General features: G+C 32.2%; 1 protein-coding gene across 5 annotated transcripts in view; it reads right to left on the bottom strand.

The window, feature by feature from the left end:
• Positions 1–616: 616 nt before the first annotated feature.
• LOC100162869 (dual 3',5'-cyclic-AMP and -GMP phosphodiesterase 11) overlaps positions 617–22,961 on the bottom strand; it is an 85,787-nt gene continuing 63,442 nt past the window's right edge. For 2 of the 5 annotated variants that reach the window (XM_029488137.1, XM_029488139.1), the window contains 20 exons: positions 12,938–13,145; positions 11,373–11,778; positions 7,744–8,583; positions 6,303–6,410; positions 6,091–6,228; positions 5,864–5,974; positions 5,179–5,273; positions 4,975–5,038; positions 4,021–4,155; positions 3,603–3,703; positions 3,403–3,514; positions 3,251–3,337; positions 3,014–3,181; positions 2,836–2,945; positions 2,661–2,748; positions 2,496–2,596; positions 2,105–2,246; positions 1,895–1,969; positions 1,729–1,812; positions 617–1,522 (listed from right to left, as the gene is read on the bottom strand). In XM_029488137.1, the coding sequence (XP_029343997.1) occupies positions 1,409–1,522; positions 1,729–1,812; positions 1,895–1,969; positions 2,105–2,246; positions 2,496–2,596; positions 2,661–2,748; positions 2,836–2,945; positions 3,014–3,181; positions 3,251–3,337; positions 3,403–3,514; positions 3,603–3,703; positions 4,021–4,155; positions 4,975–5,038; positions 5,179–5,273; positions 5,864–5,974; positions 6,091–6,228; positions 6,303–6,410; positions 7,744–8,583; positions 11,373–11,778; positions 12,938–13,145 (3,287 nt within the window). In that variant the 3' untranslated portion in view covers positions 617–1,408. Of the gene's footprint in view, positions 1,523–1,728; positions 1,813–1,894; positions 1,970–2,104; positions 2,247–2,495; positions 2,597–2,660; positions 2,749–2,835; positions 2,946–3,013; positions 3,182–3,250; positions 3,338–3,402; positions 3,515–3,602; positions 3,704–4,020; positions 4,156–4,974; positions 5,039–5,178; positions 5,274–5,863; positions 5,975–6,090; positions 6,229–6,302; positions 6,411–7,743; positions 8,584–11,372; positions 11,779–12,937; positions 13,146–14,262; positions 14,403–14,458; positions 14,697–22,961 lie in introns of those variants that run through there. The other 3 variants (XM_029488138.1, XM_029488140.1, XM_003247251.4) reach the window with 3 other exon arrangements.

The raw sequence follows: 22,961 nt of genomic DNA, 5'->3' as shown, positions 1-22,961 counted from the left end.
TGTAATTTATTTTCAATGCATTTTAAAGATAAAATTATATGAATTACGATTGCGCGGCATTGTAGATAGGCAACAACGCCTCTACTGAATAGTGTCGTTTTTTTTTTATCAAAATTGGATAATTTAAAACAGCTTTAGTGTAAAATTTGGTTATACATTTGGAAATGATACTGAAAAATATAGGTAATAAAAATAATTATGTAAATTATATGTATGATAAAATATATCTATTGACTATAAAATCAATTTTTCCTCACTAAATTGAGTAAGTGACTAGTAATTACTAAGCATTTAAAATATCATCAATGCAATTTGTACTATTTGTAATAGTAAAGGTCAGCGAACACTGAACAGTAACTACTAACTATATAGTATAGAATATGGGATAGAGTATCCACTAATAATAAGTGACAATAATAAATAATATAATTATAGTATATTGTATATAAATACAAAATACATAAATATCCAATACTTTCTCAGTACCTACTCTCGCAGTCTCGCGCCACCACTGTTATATTTTTAAGTGTTGAATTTATCTTGTTCTTTCTAGTATCTAAATTGACAAAATGAAACATCAATATTGGATCAAATTAACCATAAAGAAGACAATTACTGAATACATAATACAATATAGCATATACTAAGTGGATATAATTTTACATGGCAGAATTTTACAAAATAAAAAATAATAATTTAGATAGTATGAAACTATGAATTCAACTGAAAGAATTATTAGATAATTCCCTTTAAAAAATTACAATCACTGTGCAGATTTAAAATACCATTTGTATACATAGGTTTTGTTGTTCAGGTAATGTTTATTTCTTTAATAAAATAATAATTTAATAAAAAAAAAATATATATAATAATAATAATAATAATTCACAACTTAAGTAACAGATACACAAACTTGTCACATAAAGTTGCAATGGGTGTACACGTGTTCAATAAATAAAAATTAATAAAGCATATTTTTTTTTATCAACTCAAGGTCTTTTAAGAATACATTGCATTGGTATATACTTAAAATATATTGTATAATAATACATATTTAGTGTATATTCTAATATCTACTTATTTATTTATTAAAAGGTAGGTGGTACAAAATAAAAGAAAAAACATTGATGTCACTCTTAACAATAATATAACCTTAATTTATACAAGTCTATAGCACAGAAAATACTATTTTGTTTATAACTAAAAACATATAAGGTAAAATAATATTTATGTTCTTTTTAAGTCTTATATTCTAATGAGAAGGAAGTTAGGTAGATTGGTTTTATCAATAGTGTGGACATTGTCTAGTTTGGAAATACGGGGAACACACACACTCACACATAATCAAACATAGACACATACTAACACATACAAACACCAATGTATAATATATTATTGTATTACACATCTAATTGTGACGTTGTGGGTGATACGTCTGTTGGGATTCTTCTAGCCAATGTGTTTTGTTCTGCCGTACCCCTTCAATCAATGGTTCAAGTTTCTCCGACAGATCAGCAATTGCCTGTCAAAGAAGAATAAGGTTATACTTAATTAAAAGTGTATCATAAATAAACAAATGTTTATTATTTATTTATCTAATACCACCAAGTCATTTACTGACAAAAATTTTTTTTTTTATTATATTCTTCAAAATGTTATGGATTTAAGATATTTAAATTTAGATATTGAAAATTGAAATACATAAGAAAAACCAATAATTAAACTCACCTGATATATGGGTAAACAAATTGAGTCAATGAATCCAACTTGCATCATTGGTAGCTGATCTTCTTTTTCTCGATTCATTATGTCCTAATACAACAAAATTACATTTTAATATTGTGTGTGTAACAAATTACATTTTAAGTAAAATGTACGAATCAATTTTACTTACAATAGGCGTGATATTAAATTTTCTTCTTTCTATGTCACCTTGTTCAAAAAATTCATTAGTCACCAATTCAGCCACCTAAACATAACAAAAAATTAACAAAATTTGATAATGCATCACTAATACGTAGTAGAATAATCAATAGGTATGTGCTTAGGTAAGTGTATAACCATTGGTTATAAATACTAGTGTAGTAGACAGTGTAGCACATACTCGTTTTTCAATCTCCCATGGTTTGGTTATGGCAGCCAAATCACACACAGTCATTAACATGGCTCTAAACAGTTCTCTATCTTCTTCTCTGGTCCAGTCGTACATACCTGTACGGACTAGTTCTAGGAACTTCCCTCGTTTCCTATAAATAGTCAATTAAATATCGCACATTATTATCTGATAAATATAAGTGTATAGTACAATACACTATTTAAATTATACGATATTGAGATACGCACTTGATGTAAATTATATTGTTTCAAAAACTACATCAAATATCATGTTTTAAGTTAAAATATTAGTATAATAAATAATAATTATGCGTTTGCTAAATATAAATTTACCATGTTCAAACTAACAATTTTATTAAAATAATTTAATAACATCTAACCTGAAGTATACAGCTAAATCAGTGGCTAATATAGCATCTTCTAATACTTTTATAACGCGAGAATACTCATTTGGTGATAGATTACCTAAAATTTGATTACCCTAAAAAAATTCATTTTCATGTTAACAAAAAAACAATGAAAAAATATATAACTCAATCACATACTTGACTATTTAATATCATTAAACACTGGTCAAAATGATGATGTTCCATGGTAGAGGTTGAGTAGAGCTGTGCAAGTGGCGAGGAAACTCTAAAAGTAAATAATACAAATAAAATCATACAATATAATTGATGATATAGAGAAAAGAATACTTTATAAGCGACATGGGGGTCTTACTTTATTTGAAAGGAGTTGTTTGTCCCACGATGGTCCAAATCATGGCAGAGACAAGCAATAATGAGGGCAAGACATTCCAAGTCACCAAAAACTTGCCACCAACGCGTTGCCTAGAGCAAATATTCAATAAAATAATATAAAATACTTTATTTAAGTCTTAATAGTGTATATTACATACAGTAATAATAGAAAACATCATCTGAGCAACATTGAATGCATGCCTCCAATTATGGTATGTTACTGATCGGTAGTTCTTTTTGACACTTAACAGCCATCGACACAAGACCTGATAGTCAATATGAAAAGGTTCAACTAAATCCATATCCATAAACATTCGTATGCTTGCCTGAAAATTAAAATAATTTTGAATGTTTATATTATCTAAAGAGGAAATAATAATAGTATTTATACTAACTAGTAATGTGTCATCATCACTCATATAAATATCATCAAAAGAAAAATCATACAAATTGTATGTAACAGCCGATGGCACTTGCAAAGCCTAAAAACACAACAACATTAAAACTCTCAGAATACTTTTTTACTAGATAAAATAGATTGATTTACCCTCAATTTTTGCGCGTCTTCCAGTGAAGCTGAAGCGTGGTAACTAAGCACATCCAACGTAACATTTTGTTTTGCATTGGCAATAATGGCTTTCTCGAACCTACAAATTAAACTACCGAGTAACAAACGTAAAATCCTAATCATGGGCATAATAACATTATGCAAAGTGCATTTGGACTAGTGCACTTTTACTTACTTACATGTGTGTGTTATGTATTCCCATGCCACAGAATATGGCAAACGCTTCCACAAAGTTCTCATCGTTTTTGGTAAATAAGAGATCATCAAACTTGTTGACTAACTGCAACACAAACAATGTAGTGCTTAGTATAAATCGTTTATAAGCCACTAACAACACATAAGACATACAAAAGTACGAATTTAGATACTTTTTAATGATATAAATGAAAAAATGAACCTTGAGTTAAGTTTTTTGAAAAATGTATATCGAGTTACGCTTAAAGCTTAATAATAACTATAATATTATGTAATAACTTTGTACTAAAACACAATTTTAATAACCCGATCGGGCAAAAAATATTGTTAGCGCCTACCTGTATAATACAATCACGAACAATTTTACAATTGAATTCAACATAAATAACATTGTTTATTTACTTGTATCACTCCGATGATTTGACCGGACGAATTCTTGATCGGCATGCACAGCACGGTGGAGTGTTTGAAACCAGCGTCTTCGTCCACCGACTGATCGAAACGGCTGTCATCGTAAGCGTTGGCAATGTTTACCGTCTGAAAACGTTTGAGGCTCGCGATGAGTAAGGACAGTTAGGTTATAGATTTAAATTGTACAACCGTGGCCGTGGCTCGGTTTTATATTGAATTATTTACGTTTTACTCTGTTTTACTTGTATCATAATAATTAATAATATTAGGGACGATATTTATTATAATATAGTATATGGTTTCACGAATGCACAAAGTCCGATTAGGGATAGGGTATTATACAGACGTTATTATGTTAACGAGTTTGAAGAAAGCAGCTTTACGATAATACGGTTGTGTCGCATAATATTATAATAATTATGTAGACATTGAAGTAATAACGATTGTTTTTTTTTATTATTCTTTTTGTTGTTGGACAATCAGAGGAGGACGTTTCAATTTAAAAATAAATCGAAAAAGAAACTAATCATCACTGTAGTCCGGCATAATAGTCGACAATAATAGAAAAACATTCTAAAAAAAATAATATTATTCAAATTTATTTTGTTTATCAGCATAATACGGGATATGCGGTGTTAATAAGGAGTAAACAAATAAATACATATTTTAAATGTGTAACATCTTAACAGGATAATTTATCGTGACATAACCAGTTTATTTTTATTCTTTAGATGTATAAATAAAATAAAAATCGTATGCGTTTAATGTTTATATTTTATTTGGAGATAAAAACACGAAGAAACTTAAAATATAAAATATATTTTATAGGATGTTTATTATTATAAATGCATTAATTAACGTTTTAAGTGCATTAAATTCCTAGCCCTAGGCTTATTATTCACACCATTGCAGTATGAGTATATTGTGTATGTTTGTTACGCTTACCTCTCCGGTAGTGGCCACGTAACCGGTTATACCGATGTTGACGGGAAATCTGCTTTCGAAAGGGCTAAAAAATGACGGCACTGTTAATAGTTACCTAGGTCATAAAAAGGAGGCTAGGAATAAATCGTTTAATCTCTTACTAGTGTTGAGAATTTTTTATTTTCTCCTTCTCCGCAAAGAAGGAGAAATAGAAGGAGACTTTACCTAGTCCTCTCGTTGTCCTTTCCCTGCAAGTCGTTCGCTTCCAAGTCGAACACTCGCGAAAAGCTAGCTTTGGACGCCTCATGCAACAGTAATACCTGTTGAATACAATATCACTTATTAGATATATGCCTATATTAAAAACCAAATGATTTATATCGGACTATCGGAGCCGCGCCAATAACCATCCTGTGTATTAATTGTATACATTTTGTATGCACCCCCTAAAATAAATAGGCTTCAATACACGTTATATACTGTAATATTATAAATTATAATGCATACGTTCTGATTTATTTTAAGTTATCTTATAAGTTGGTTAAATACTATATGATAACCACTTAATTCCGAACAAAAACTACCTGAACAATTGATCAAATTAGAATTTTAGGAAAATCTAGTATATTGTGATGTTAAAAAAATGTGACCAAAATAGGCTATGATTTATGTGCTTTGAAAACAATTATATTTTTAATGTCAAAAAAAATCAACAAAATTCACGAAAAATAAGAATAGTTTTTATAATGATCGTTTATATTAAGTTGTAAGAAAAAGTCCTTCTTTACACCCCCTGAAAGATGACACATAGACACGATTCTGATTTACAATGTATAATATTATCATCATGGTATTAACATTTATAATCAATGGTACTAAGTATTAACACGGTATTAACATTTACAAGTACCTGGACCCTTTGACATTGTATAAGCGATTGAGTATGTGTGAGGATTCTAAAAACCATATGTTCTATTGTGCTCTGTTCTTCGAATATCATACGTGCGAGATCCAGTAGTACCTGATTAACAAACATAATAATAATTCATAAGCTCATTATGAGTATAATTATGTATACCAAACATATCAAATCAAGGTGACCTATATATCATAATTTGACCTGATTAAATTACGAACCTGATTCCTTTTCACTTCAAGTTGGCTTTTTTCGTAAAGCTGTGCGTTTCTGAGACCGATGCCACAGAATTGCAAGTAGTCTGAGAAAACTTTCTCGTCGTTTTGAGTGAAGCACGGTGCATTTTTTTTATTAATTACCTGAAAATTATCAAATAATACGATTAGTACCACACAATATAATGGTACAACGACGAATGTCTTTCAAAGCTCACTTGTGCTACACCCATTACTTCACCATTGAAGTCTTTGATTGGCATGCACAATAAACTGTGCGTTTTATAACCAGTACGGGCATCGATATCGTGGTTAAAACGGGTATCCTGAAAACAAAAATAGATTCTGTTTAAAAATGTATTATTATTGTGATATAGGAGCCTTGAAAACACCGCAATCTCAAGAAGACACTACACCGTGACCCAACATCGATTGGGGTATCACCGCATCGAGTTTATCAATGGAAATGTACTATTATTATTTTTATTTTTTTTGACAATTTATAAGTAGTTAGCATACGGAAAGACCTAAAATAGTGCTAGACACTAGGCTAGTGTAGTACATATAATATATGATTATCAAATCATACATTGTAAAAAAACTGACAACTAACAAAAAATATAAGATTTAAAGGCTACATGAAATACGATTAAATTTGATTCATCTTCTAATCTATGCCATTTTTTTTTTATTATTATTAAACTAGCATTAATCTTGTAATAATGTGTAGGCGTATAATACCGGTAAGGTATGGTTACGACTTATATTATAATAAATGTGATGATTAAGGCTTGAAAATCGTATAACTATTGTGTTCGTAGATTTGAGTTTCCGAATATCTAAATATTTAAATAAGGTAGTTATTTTTATGTTCAGAATGACAAGAAGATTTGTATTGCTTTAGTTTTAAGAAAAAACAGCTATTGAGCTATTTTAGTTTAAATATAGAATAGGGGCATTTGTTTGTAAAACCGGTTCTTCTAGTTAAAAATGTACGAGAGGTTAAAGCTGATCACTGATAAAACATTACATAACTACGATTAACACTAACGGGGTAATAACTTGGTATTCAGTTTTTTTTTGACAATAATTTGTGTAACCTCCATTTGCACGATGTATCTATTCGTAAAAAGATAATAGGCTGGATGGATAAAAATTAAAAACATTGTGTATCATTAAATCATTGGAACGACTAAAAGATATTAAGAAGTTTGCATTTTTCGTCGAAAACATTTAATGATGGACACTGTGTGAATTTTGAAATAACATTCCAATATTAATGGTACCTTAAACTGAACTATTGTAAACCTAAAACAATCATATTATACTTACGTCTTACATAATATTATAATAATATACTAATGTATTGAGTAAACTATATTTTAGATTGGTTTTAAGCTTAAATTTAAATTTAGGGTCAAAATAAAATGTATAATTTTGTTCTAACAGCTGTTAATTGAACGAAAAACAATAAGTCAAAACGTTTGTGGGACGTTTATTAACCCTCAAAAACTCGGCACGCCCGTTTGCGAACCTATACCGACCTATATGGTCATTGTTAGCTACTACAATAAGGTAGGTTACCTTATAATATAATCTATGTTATTATTTATTATCATGTACCTACATTATGTTAAGTATAAAATGTCGGTAATTCACCTTGTACGCGTCTGGTATGTTGACTGGCTCACCGCTTTCAGCTACGTATCCGACAATGCCCGTGCCCCACGGTATGTGTATTTCTTTTTTCTTTTCCATCTCCTGCAACGTGGACCGCGAGCACACGTCAAAAAGCTTGGACACCAAACACTTGGACTGGCAGCCATGGAAGTGGTGTGGGGTAGCCGCGTTCATCGGAGCCTGCAGCGAACCTACGTTGGTGGACCCTATCGGCGACCCAACGGTCAGGCCAACGACGGCCGCTTCTTCGACTGGCACCGCCACTTGCGGGGCCGACGCGTTGCATGACGCAATAGGAACACGTTCGTTGCACAACGATGATGACGACGGAGACGACAACTGACAGTGCAGGTTACGGTGGCTGTAGTTGTTGTTGTTATTGTTGCTGTTGTGGTGGTGGTGATGATGATGGAGGTGGTGGCTGCTGTTCGGGGGGATGTGGTGCAGATGGTTCTGTTGGGGATGAAGGACGGCGGGGCGGTCTTCTGGGTGGAGCGGTTCGTCATTCAAGGCCACGGTGGATGCAGTGGTGGCAGATATAGTAGAAGACGTGGTGGAGGCGATTGAGGTGGCAGTTGCGGTTGTAGTGGCGGAATGGTCGTCTTTGCTCAAGCAGCCGACGGTTATGCTAGCGTGCGGTCTCCGCGGGCTGCAAACGCGCTTCATGGGCCGGTGGTGGTGATCGTGTTGGCACGCCGATAGGCCACCGCCCTGGACCAGGAACAGCGAACCACGGTCGGCGTTCAAGAGTGTGCTGACGTTCTGCAGGATCTTGTGGCACAGCGACCGCACGTCCAGTTCATTGCATATGTCTTTCACCTGTAGAACACATTGATAACTGTAGAATATGAAGTTATGGTAATAATTTATCGTATCGATAGCTGCAGGCTGCAGCAATATGCGTCGAGCTAGTGCTTTCCTGAGAGGATGACTACATTTATTGGTAGAAAATGGTAGTATATTAAACATCAGTTAAAAACATCCAGTTAAAATATTTCAGATTATGCTCAAAAAGTTACTAAAAAGTACTAATCAATAGGCGCCTGCAGAAATTTGTCTATGGGGGCAAGTTTGTTCATAGATATAATAATTAATAATACATAAAATAAAACAATATATTTTTAACTTGGCTCAATAGGATTTTAGATAATGGTGACTTTTTTCCGAAAAACCAGGGGGAAAATACCCAAGCTTCCCCCTCCTCCAAGCACTTATGATTATATTTTATACATTAATAGGTACCATGATTTACAAAAAATGGTTTTATAAAAACCAATAGAATCTCTTAGCTGCAATATTAACTATAGGTAACAGTCAAAAATCTCATATTATTTTTAATGTTTTTATTTATCTTTGATTGATTGAACGTAATTGATTTAAGACACGATATAGATTTTAAGATATCACCCACTATTAATTGCTTATTTACTCTACGCTATAATTGTCAACGGCTGTGCAATTAACTTCAAAACATGACGTCGTCTCAAATAATATTATAATATTATATAAATAAACAATGTTTATTGTCATTTTATACTAGGAGTGCTTTAAATCGTTAGCACGTACTTTATAGGATTAAAAGTATTTCGTAATTTAGGAAATTAGTATTTTCTTATAACTAGAATCCTTAATTACTCGTGTTTTTATTATAAATGTATAATATTTCTGGCCAAATAAAAATTCAAAACGGCCACAGATGAGCGAAGGCGGCGAAGTATATTATTGTGTACGTGGGTGACACAGACGAAAAGGAATACCCTGTACAAGTTAATTACCATTTTATGTACGCGTGCATACATCGCAGTTCATTAGAATGCAGATCGTGTTGCGTTCCCGCAAACACCAATTGATTTGTATAAATTCCAATAGCAGCGAGACATTAATGAGCCCCGCTTGTCTAAGGTTTAAATATGTCCAATTAATGGCTGTTTGTATTTGTACGTATTATGTATAATATTATATTATGATATTTGTTTTCTCGGTGATGCAGGCGGCAGCGACGAGATGGTTTCTCGGTACCACACTATTTTGTAGTCTCACGCAAAATCGGTTATATTGTTTATAATTTTTCGTCACTGCAGACCAGTGGCGTATCTTTGGGGGGGGGGTCGTCATATGGAATTCATATCCCCCCCGGAGACCAAATTTTGTACACAATACAACATGTATATAAATATAATAATGTGAATATAATATGACATGTATACTGAATGTCTATTAAAAATTGTATATGCCCCCGCTTGAAAAATTCTAAATACACTACTGCTGCTGACGCCACCTCGATCGTCACTACGGATTGTGTGTCAACTTTCGGTTTTTTCCTACAGAGCGTGTCATTAGTATATACCTATCTAACATAATATACTTCGAGTATATGCATTCGCCACACGTTTCGTGGACTGTTGTCGGGTGAGAATATGAGATTTAACTCATCTAACCTGAGAAGGTACAATGTTCATGCATATTATGTATTACCTACATAAAAAGATTTCTTTTTCTTTTTTTTAACAGAAATGTAATTTTTCTTAGTATAGTATTATATTATAAACACGTCAAAGCGCATGTGGCATGTAATTTAGTAGATTCGGATATCTGCACCCACCGTTAGTAATCTAAAAATAAAAATATCTATGCCTAAATAGTATCATATACATAAGAGATTCTCAAACTGCTTTGATTCGTATCTCCCCTCGATAATTTAGATTAAATAAGTCAAAACTATAAATGTTAAAATGTGTTAAATGTTAAAAATTCTTCTTAACTCATCATATTAAAGAGCGCCGTCTATAAAGTATTATAATATTCAAGCCTCGCCAAGTTCAAGACTCATCGCGTCTTAGCATGATTGTAAAAATACACAATTTGTTACTCAGTTAGAAGTTACATTATTGTTTTATAGCATTCAACGCTTCTTGCATTTGAGGGATAATATAATATATTTTAATAGTTGTAACTTGTAAAAACAAACATTTTAGGTAAGATAAAAATTTGTTTTGTAAATTGGCATATAGTTACTTATTAAACTTATCTCAAATTTTCATTGAATTGCATAGGTATCTCATCTATACGTTTTAGAAAAAAAGCATATTTAACTAAATTATAATCACAATTTTAAATATTTCACTATGTATTAAGAAAATATTATACCTATTTATTTTATAAATTGTAAGCATTTTTGCATGTGTAATGATTTAATAAAAATTATATCGGAGTATGGTTATTATCTATTGATTATAAATTCTAATATATTTATATATATATAATACTATACTATAATACGTCTAAACATATACTAGCTAAAGTCTATACTACCTATGCCGTACGTGAGTTTATTATTGTGCTGGGTTTTGAAATTGGAAATAATGATTAAAAACTTAATGTCGTCTAAATTATTAAACGATGGAATAAATTGCTGTTACAGTTAGTTATTTATATAGTGTAGAGTGTATCGCGTTTTATTTGCTGTACCTATATATTATTTAAAAAAATACAAATCAACATTTTTTTTTTAGTATATTTTAAGAATTTTTCCACAATAAGTCCCAAACCCTATATAATATATGTATATATTATCGGCACGGTGATGGGGTGTCAATGTATAGTCTTACCAACTCGAAAATGAGCTGCTTTTCGTCTAGTTGTCGGAGCTCGTGTCTGGACCGTCTCCGGGACACCGGTGCTGTGGTCGTCTCATCCGGGTGTTCATAAGACGCGAGGAATGTGGGTGTGCCGTCCACAGTAGTCACCATGGGCTTGAGGCCGCCCCGTTCGAATTCGTGTGCCGATATCTTACGCACCGGTGTGGTGGTGCCACTATTACCACCACCTCCACCACTGCAGCCTGGCGTACCTATGGATTGCTGTCGTTCGATTCCCGTCGGCGTCATTGTCGCGTTTCCGCCGCTACTTCCTCCGCCACTTCCGCAGCCACCACCTCCACCGCCACTAGCACCACAGCTGCTGGCTGAAGCATGTGAAACAAGCCAGGCGTCCACGATGTTTCTGGTAGCTTTTCTGAACACATCATGATAAAACCAATTATGGTCAAAATTAACTACTCATAAGTCATAACATATAGCCTAACCTATGGGTATAATGTATGGGTACATGGATGGACGATTAAGCATCTACTGCAGCTGTTAGGGCCAGTTGCATCATCTCTGTTTAAAGTTAACCGGAGTTTAATCGGCCTAATTTGCCCGGTTAAATATCTGTTATCAGCTGATTAAGCTTAATCGAAGTTTAACCGTAGACGGTACAACTGGCCCTTAATGGACCGTATTTTATTACCTACATTGATATCGAGGGCTTGTGAATCTAAAATTGAATAAAAGTTTTAAAGGTACTTGTAGTATATTACAATTTATCATACATAATGTTTAAGTTGGCTTTAGGTTGAGTTGGTTAAGTGCAGGCAGGTACGTTGACTATATATACTTAAGTATAGTAACTACCAAGAAAAATATTTAAGGTCTAATGGTCAGTAAATTGTATAAGTAGTAATTTTATAACAGTAATGAAACATAATGTAACTATCAAAAAAATTGCAATGACATCAAAAATATTATGTTGTAACTATGTACATATATTTCACGTGTAAAAAAATGCATCGCATGGTCAGGTAATGCACTGGATTACTGAAACATTTACTCAAAGATGCTTTCTAATAGCTAATCTCGAATAAAGCGATGGGATCATATTTTCTCTTTTTTAATATCTTCCAAACATGATGCAATTGTGTACAGCAGTAGACACTAGATACAGATGAGTAATAATTGCAATTCAAAGGACTAGAAAAACAGGTGATAAATAAACAACCAGTAGTAGCAGATAGGAGTCTTGCTGCAGGGACGTTGGGATCCTATGGGTCAATAAACCGTTGAGTTTTTTCAACATTACAATTTACAACGGTTGTCATTATAATAGACAACTTTTACTGTACATAGGTATACTATACGAAGTGGATTTTTCTACAACAGTCGCTTTACGCGGTATTATTAGGATAAAAATACATAAGTTTTCTAAAAAGAGGTTTCATATTATAATCATTTTTTATTCAAACGCCAGTTTGATCGGTGATGGATGTTAAATGGCGTACAGCATGGTCTAATCAAGTCTCGTGCACTTAGTACTAAAATTGGTATCCATAAACATTACAAAATCGATTGTATACCTGAGAAAATAATCGTAAGCGAAGTCCCTGTGCTCGTCGAGCCACGCTTCGATTTTCGCATATTCCGGGTCATAGTGCTGGCTCCTGGCCGACGGACTTTGCGGTCCCGGCGACGGCAGGGTAGTGATCCGAAGCAGTTCTCCACCATCACCACAGGGCTCTACAGTCATTCGCAGGTCCTCCCCACCACTTCCTCTGGTTTGCAACCCTGTAACGAAAGGACACAACAACGTAGGTATAATATACGAATGATGTACACGTAAGTTTCTTATGCCAAGAAGTGGCGATATCAGAACTGTATATTTCACGCACGATATTTGTATCTGTATAATATAATATTATATAATCACATTAAGCACAGTACCTACACGTATTATAGGTAGGTACGTTTATAATTTATATGGGTAAAAATATTAATGGACGTCTTATATTATAACGATAGTGATTATGGTTCAACCGATGCCAAAATGCCAAATAGCATACAAATATAATATTAACATCTACGATTTGGTATTATTTTTTTAACACTAATATGTAGGCACCTACCGACTACGAAACCAATGTCATCGTAATAACAAACACAGCCAGACAGGACACACTCGCACCATCACACATAAAATGTTTGAATAAATTGTATCCATACAAAGATCATGTATTAAGTATATATACTAATAAAACCACTCGTAACATATAAAAATCCATATACATAATATTAAATAAAACATACACCAGTTTGAGTTCTGAGCATAGTGCAGCGGTGAAAACAAAATTTAATAGCAAGCCGGTAAAATAAGGTATGCGCGAAAAAAAACATTATATACGATGATTAATAACCTTCGATCAGAATCCACATAAATTATACATATTATACGTAATATACGTATGCGTATAAAATATGTACCATCGTCTGATCGGGACCGAATTAATTTGTGTGCAGCAGCCCGACATGGATATTTATTTATTATCATTTGTGTCATTAAAATATTGTTTTCTTTATCAATACCCTCGTGATTAAAGTGTACCGCCGGTGAGTATACCGCATTGATGTTCGCATACCTACCTATATAATAATATACACGTTTTCCAATAATTATGCAAAACCAATACAAAGCACGATTATTTTATACATATACAAATGAGAGACTGGGAGAGAGAGAGATAGAGAATATATTAATATATGTAGCGGTCGACTGATTCTCAATTTCACTGATTTCCATCGAGTCGATTCGTTTTAAAAAGTTGTGACAGGCAACAGCCATATTATGAGTGTAAGGAGTATTTGTGGAAACATCATAAAAAGTGTATAATAATAACGCTATGCTTACAAATAATAACAGGTTATAATAATGACTTTCGGTGATTGTCGGTGCGAACAACAAAATTCAGTCGAAAAAGCCAACCACAGACGTACACGTCGCCGTCGCACCGGTTGCATAGGCCATGCAATATTATAAATGAGACACATCTTAAATAATTGTAAATTAAATTAATATTTTTTTTTTTTGAAACGTGTTCAGGTACCTGCATCCTCGTTGTTGTTGTTGGCGTTTTTGTTGTTGTTGTTGTGGCGATATTTGGTTCGACGATACCGATGGTGACCCATACCAAAAGTTTGGCCCATTGAACAATGCACCATCACGCGGTGTGCTTATTGCTGCACCGCCATTAAATTTCGACCGTTCCTCAGGACGTTACAAGGTGACCTTGTCATTGTTGTACGCGTAAATTGTCAGCGAGTTAAAGCCAGACGCCACGTCCTCTGCACACGCAATGCCACAACATAATGTAAGAGGGTTTTGTTATTTCTTTAAAAAAACCAACACTCGGGTCGTAACTAACAGAATGCCAGCTCGGAAAATAAACGTAAATTATAATATTATGACGAGTTCAAAAATTAAAAGATAAATGTCATCAAGTCTCCGCCCATTTATACAATTTGTACATTAACAAACCATTCATAAAAAAATCATACAAATTCAATTTTATAAAAATGTGAGTTTTCATAAATTGCCAACATTATACTTTCAATAACTAAATAAAAGTGAATAGTCAAAAACAAGGCATACCTACACAATAATAATTCATACAATTTTTTATTTCCATAGGTCTGACCTATTTTTAGTAACGTGAGCCTGTGTACACTGTACACGCATATACATCTAAATAGATTATAATAGAATTGGCCGCACCTGTAGACTGTAGTAGTTAGCCATTGAACTTAAATTATGTAACTTTTACTCGGTTGGGTATATGCGTACACCTATACTCTTTATTGATACAAAGATTCCCAAACATAATGACTCCTTGAATTCTCCGGATTCCGGTGGTAGGCAAACAAATAACATGGTAAATACTAAATGGTAATAAATGACTGTATATAGCCAAACGCACAGACAATAATATGACGTGGAGGTCGAGAATCTCGTACGACAACTCAGTTGAAAACCCCAATTAGGTACTTCTTTCGTAATATTGTTCAAAACTCGTATGTATATAATATTATAATAATATATAATATGCGTGTAATAATAACGTGTCTTCCTGCTCCGCTGACAACTAATTCACCGCTAACCTAGTTTTGTCGTCACCCATTTAACTTAACTCAAATTCGCTAAGATATAACTATAGGAAATTATTATTTTTGATTTTCAGCAAACCAAGAAATGTATTGGTTTTACAGTCAAGTGTTCTTTTTTATATAATATATAATACTATATACACATAGTTAAATAGCCACCTAAAGGAAAAAAATAGTAAAATTACGAAATATATTGCATAGTGCCATATAGTCCATAATACACGTTTTTACCGAAATCATAATTTAAAATAATAATTCTGTAGGCTTACAATGCCTATTTAATATTTATCATTTATCTATTTATTATCTATTTTATCATAGACACTACTTTGTACCAGTTTTTTTTAACTATTATTTTATTGCACAGTAATACACTAATAGGTATGTCGATTTCTTCGATGGATTGGACATGAATTAATAATTAATAATAACAGTGTTTTCAACTATTACTCAAGCCCCCAACACATCTCAAGACCACATACAAAATTCCTGGACAGTCTGGAAGGACGTATAAACCGGAATAATTGGCCCATGTAAAAAGTTATGTAAATTGAACAAACGTTGTTTTAATTGTGATCAATACCACTATAATTTTAACAAATATACTTATTGTACAAAAAACCTTCGTGAAAAACTCATTAGTAAGCTTTTTTAAACACCATATTATTCAGAAATATAATGTACTAACTACACACTAGTTCCCAGTTCCTACATATTTAATATACCTACTCTGTAGTTTGGGATAAAATATTTTAACAATAATTTTCCAATAAACACAAAAAATAAAATATTTATGTACCTACCAGTGCTTTATTCAGACATGACAATTATATACAAAAGAAATAAATGACAAATGTCACAATCGGACTATTGGAGTCATACTTGAATAATAATTAAAGCAATTATTCGGTAATTAACGTTGACAACAATACACCCATTGATATTACTTTAATATTAACAATTCCTATTTAAAAAAATCGGGGATTTGATCCCACCACGATCCCACTCGATTGCATCCAAGCAGAGAACATTTTTCTGAGTATACAATGTAAATCAAATATTGGACAAACATTTGAGCAATCAGTATTTTTTATTTAAGAGCGGAAAAATTGATTTCAATAAAACGCAGTTCTGAAAACGGTAAATAAAAATCTAAAGAAAAACACCATCTGCAGCTTTATTTGATTCTGGTATTAATTTTCTTTTTATAACAAATAGATAAACGCAAGAGTGAAGACTTACGAAGAATTTTTTTTCATTTTTTATAACCTTTTGGGGTTCAATGATCCGTATTCCTCCTTTCTCCATTTTATCAGCTTTCACATGTAAAAACTCTTTCACCAATTATCCCGGTCCCACAATATGTGTATATATACCTATAACGCAAGTATATATGGTCTGTACAATATACATACATGTATGGTTGTTAATGTATACAAAGTATGGCTTACACATGAACAACGACATCGACGAACCACCCTTTAAAGGCTGTTTAGTGGATAGAATATATGGACGCCGCACACATAAAATAAAATTCACCTTATTGTTACCCACTGCATATTATGTGAAATACTTTCAAGGACCTCGCAAACTGCACCCGACGAGAGTTAGACGGACAATGTACATTATGTAGATTGTTGAACATAATATATTATAGATAAACATAAATACATATATACATGTATATAATTTACGTATTAACTGACAGTAGGTAACAATAATTATAACAACGGCACATCGAACACGCATATTAGATGATATCGAATACGAAGAGACATAAACAATAATAAATGTTAGACGTTCTAATCTAGTGAATGAAGAGTTTTCTGATGGAGGTTATCACTTTTCCGACCGGAAATACTAAAGTGCAAAATGTTACAAAACGAAATGCGCACCTTTCGAACAGGCGCGGCGCTTACGACAAACATGCGATATACGCATATAGTTACGTATGTGGTAACGGTACCCAACCCTACATATTTAAAAATTAAACTTTTAGGCTATATATGATTGGTATATAACACTTATTAATGATTTACTGGGTAAAACATTTTGATTAACATCTTGATCCATAAGTACTGAACCAATATAGGTAGTTTAATGTTTACTCAAAATTGTTTTAGAATATGGATAATGGATGTTATAAATAATAATATTGGTTCTTATAAAAAATTCATCATAACTCTGCAAAAATTATAATTATATAATAATTTTGGTTTTATTCGATCGTTATAGAATTTATTGCTGGTGGTAATAAATTCCTTAATGATGTATATGCAATATGCGCAATGTGCTTAGAATATTGCATGTGCAGTGTGCACTCAAAATTAATTACTGTAGTAGTGTAGTCTATATATATAACTAGTGCGTATCGTGGGCGTATTTTGCAGTATACCGGACTACTGCAGGACAAGAACATTTTCGGAATTGATGGTCGATTCGATTTGCGCAAACAAAATGTTGATCCGATAGTTCGTATATAATGGGATATGTATTATCGTACGCAGGCGAAACGTATAGTATTATGAATGACGCAAAATTATTAATCTAGTAGGTAATAAATTCCATAACGATCGAATAAAACCGAAATTAAATCTATTGATGATATATTATAGGAATTTATGGCATAAGATAGTTACTTTTTCACTTGAAAACATAATTTTGCGTCATTCACAATATTGGGTATACGTTTCGTTTGCGTACAAAACATAATGATCTGTCAAATCAATATTATGTTCGCGTTAATCGACCATCAATTCAGAAAATCATCTTGTTCAGTTCCTAATCCGACATATACGATATACCACACCTACGATACGTTTCAGTCGGTATAGAGTATAGTCATTATTTTTGACAGCAAAATAGTACACATGCTATATTTGATGCGCATAACAATTATTGTTATGCAGTATGCACCTCTATAGACTATAATAATATCACGACGAATATTTTAAGCACTTTACCCATGTTATAATAATATATTAACCATTATAACCATTATATGATAGAGTTTATTTTTGAGAGTCTATAATACAAGAAACCTCAAACCTCACACCACATCGTGAAACGAACACATACAATATCATAAAATATATAAGATCATTTTTGGCCCAGCGCCAAATAATTTTAGGGGTCCATAAACATATTCAAAATATTGGTAGGTACCTAACTCCCATAAATAAATATATAATTCAGAAAAAAAAATATATTTAAATACTTTTTAAATACAAAAAACGTTCTTTTTACAAATAATTTTTCTTGCTTTTTTGGAAGCAAACTCTTCAATTATTTCATTGGTATTTATTATATCAAAAATATCACTTTCAGAACACCAAACCATTAAATTGGTTAAATTTATCTACGTAAACTGCTTGTTCTGCACTTATTTCTTTTATTATTATATTATTGGAAACATATACTAACCACCAGGAGCCCACTATTGTTCGATATCCGTGGTGGGCCCAGATCGGTACCCCCTATCTGCCCCCCTTAATCCTGGCCCAAATCATCCATGGGAGTAGAACCTTTGGATTCTGTTAATGTATTTGTAATTTATTGTTTCTATAATGATGAAATAGTCATATTAATATTATTATAATATGAAAACATATATTATATTATATTGGGAAGGAAATGTTAAAAATATTGCAAGAAGTTTGAGTAATAATGGACATGTAGAGGGAGCCCGCCTCCGTATCAACAGCTGTATTAAATAAAATAAGTCCCTTGCTCGAACTTCAGATACGAATATAATATAATATATACCAACTTGTAAAGTTAATCATTTTTGTTTACAGGTTTACAACAAAGTATAGGTACAGAATAGGCCAAAAATGATACATGAAAACGAGGATTTAATGTCAATACATACGTAAGTGTTTACTACTATAATAATATAGTTGCTGCAGTAAAACGCTACGCATGCCGACTGGCACGTAGGCTGTTGTAGTAGCGCAATGTTTGTGAAAGGGGTTGGGAGGGGAGAAATGGTGATACGCTATATGTATATAATAAATGTGATTGATAAATCGCGATTACAGTCGGTTATCATTGCGAAGTGAAGCACACGTCCGTTCGTATATGTACCACACTATTTGTAGGTATATAACGTGTAAAATATTATAATATGATAATAATATACGCATAATATATGATATTATAATGATGTGTGTGTCGTGTGTGCGTATTACGATTATAATATTATATAAGGTGCATGCATATAGCGCGCATAATTATCGCAACTTACGACTTATCAACGAGACCGTTTGCCTACACGGGTTAGGTAGGTATGTCACGTCGAATAAGTTTGTAGGAAAAAAAAATTAAATATATTAAGTGTTTACTGTTTAATGTAAAGCGGATTGAAAATCTATTTGGAATTGAATATCCAGCATTTATACGATTAATAGTGACGATACGAATTATTTGTGTTTCTGTTAGGTAATCGTATATAATAAAATATGTGATCGTATTGAGTAAAAAATGAAACGCACTCACCATTTCTGATTTTCTATACTAATAAACTAATATTGACAATCAACCAGAACATTAATTATTTGAACTTTGAAACATCCTATGATAGCTGGGGACAAGTGCGCACATCTTCGTGTCGATTTTATTAATTTCAGGAACGACCGACATTTTAGAATTAAGTTTTCAGCTATTTGGTCGAATTGTGCATAATATGTTAATTATAATTTGCCTAATATTATAGGACCAATACCACAATCGCATAAACGAATTAAATATAGTGTTAAAATCATATACATAATAACTACCTAATATGTAATTATTTGTTATAGCATTTTGATAATTTCCTATAGTTAATAATTGATTGTTAATTTTCATTTTTCGTATCAGTTCGGCATGTATAATATAATATGAGCGTGTTCTGTACGCTATATATAAATATAATATACATAATAATATAATAGGTAATACAATAGGTATTGTCAAACTCAAATAAATCGTTCTACTATCATAATTATCCTACGCATAATATAGGTACCTAGACATAATGCGATCGTCGTAATTAAACTAAGGGGGCTAAAGTGAACTTAGCCTCTTCAATAGACGTTTTAGGCCCCACCTCTATTGGGACTTGGGCGTAGTCATTACCCCGTGGTTTGACGCCATTGAGATGCATAATATATTACCATAGTACCACTACTGTCGTTATTTTACACACTTTACTAATAAAAAATTAATACTAATCTTCTTCGGAGTATTATCAAATATCAGCTATTACGCTATGCATTATTAATGCGCGTAAGTTCAACAATACAAATTTGACACAGTTCTAGAGTGGGTTTAAATAAATTATCTTTTTTATATATTATCGGCTCAAGTATTGTAATATATCTAGTTCGATTTTTTTTATTATGTTCGGTGTACTGTTTAGTGTTTACCTACTTATCAATAATATTATTATATAGTTTGTCAATTGTCAATGATATTGTTTGTTAAATTTACGTGATATTTCACTATCTAATCCGAATTATCACTCGTAATATTATTATATAGGGGAAATATTTAAACTGAAATTAATTTGTTTTTTTTTGCCGTGGTTATAGCCTATATATTATGTACACTTACTGAAATATAATAGTGATTTTCAATAAAATAATAAACTATATTTTCTTATAAACGTAATATGAATGAGCAAATTTAAATAAACATCAGTACGGCAGTACATCACAATATATTAGGTAGGTTAGGTTAGGTTAGGTACCTATATAGCAGGGATGGGCAACTCAATGATACTAGAGGGCCAATTTTGAATGTGCGAAAATCTAGCGGGCCAGAAAACATAGAAAACAAAAAAAAACCTAATGTTAACTATACACCTATAAATAATATAATATTGTTTACATTCAATACTAGTTCAATACTAGATAAGAATTTATATCTACTTTTTACGATAAACATTATATCGGTTTTAATAATTTTATAAATATAATAAAATAAAATACAGAAAAATCTTAAAATTTTATTTTTTTATAAACTAAATTGAAATGTAGCACGGGCCAGTGAAAAATGGTACGCAGGCCGCATCCGGCCCACGGGCCGCCAGTTGCCCATCCCTGCTATATAGGTACCTAATATTATGTGTTAGATATTTATACCACAAAATAATGATATTATGATATTATCTAGTAGTTTCTGATATTTCTGCTAGGTAGCTGAGTTGGTAGATTTCAATTTGGATCATCTTTGTGTGATTTTGGTTTTTTTTTTTGGTTCAAATGAGCTTTTATTATCACCCAATCTATTCAAACCCACTGTAGTTAATTTACACGCGCACTATTATTATTGATATAGTAATTACGAAATAAACGACGGTTAATGTACCAGATTATTGATTTTCTACGAAGATTTATGTTTATGTAAAATACATGGGTTAAATCGATGGTAATATTCGAACTGAAAGTGAAATATAAGGATAAGCAGCGCATCGTTGGCCACATAAACTGATGTGAAATATATTAAAGTGAATGAAATAATATATTACATGAAAAAACCTACAAAAGATTATACATTTGATATTATCCAATTTTTTTTTTTTTTGAAACGACCTTTAATCCAAACATAAATTAATCATTACATTTGTTTTCGTCTACATCACTATAAGGCTTTAAACAACATCGAGCACATTTGTAACAAAATAAAACCCGTTCGTTTTAAAAGTGTTAAGAAATGTATATTTTCGAATATTTTAAATCTGAAAGTTTTATACCGATTGTTTACTTTGATAAATATTAGTATTTAGTAATCAAAATGTATTGTAATCAAATTATTTTAAAATAAACATATACCTACGTGTGTAGACTCGAACATTGGAAAGAAGAGTATTTTCTTTTGTCAACAACACTTATTGTATAATATTATAACATCTAATGTATAGGTTAAGAATTTTGACGCCATCCATCATTGTAGACGTAATAAAACTACATAATAATAAATTAGGAAGGTACCCCGAACAGACGGACACATCAACGATTACGTAAATTCGACACGAGTGTTATTGATCACAGAAACCTGCATTCTTATTTATTTATTATTGGTAAGTAGGTACTTCACATATAATAATATATTTCGGTCTTATACAATCTATCGCCGAGTACAGGATACATCGACAAATGTATCACGTGGCCATCGATCTCGGGAGTTCGGGACATTCAATATAATATACTATGGGACCATGGAGTTCATCCCTCCACCCCACCACCCACCTTACCTAACCTGATTGGTACACAAAAGCTGTCGGTGGGTATACTCGATTATATATAATAGTATAACATTCGATGAATCATTCTGGAAGGTCTATATATCAGGCGATTGCCGTCGGAATTCGGACGCCACAATAATAATATTATACACCTGAACGAAAATAAGCGTACCTATATAGATTATGTGTATTGTGTAGGCATATATTATATAATATAA

Source organism: Acyrthosiphon pisum, chromosome A1, assembly GCF_005508785.2.
Source record: "Acyrthosiphon pisum isolate AL4f chromosome A1, pea_aphid_22Mar2018_4r6ur, whole genome shotgun sequence".
In the NCBI taxonomy this organism is placed as follows: Eukaryota; Metazoa; Arthropoda; class Insecta; order Hemiptera; family Aphididae; genus Acyrthosiphon; species Acyrthosiphon pisum.
This window is presented reverse-complemented; position numbering and strand designations above follow the sequence as displayed.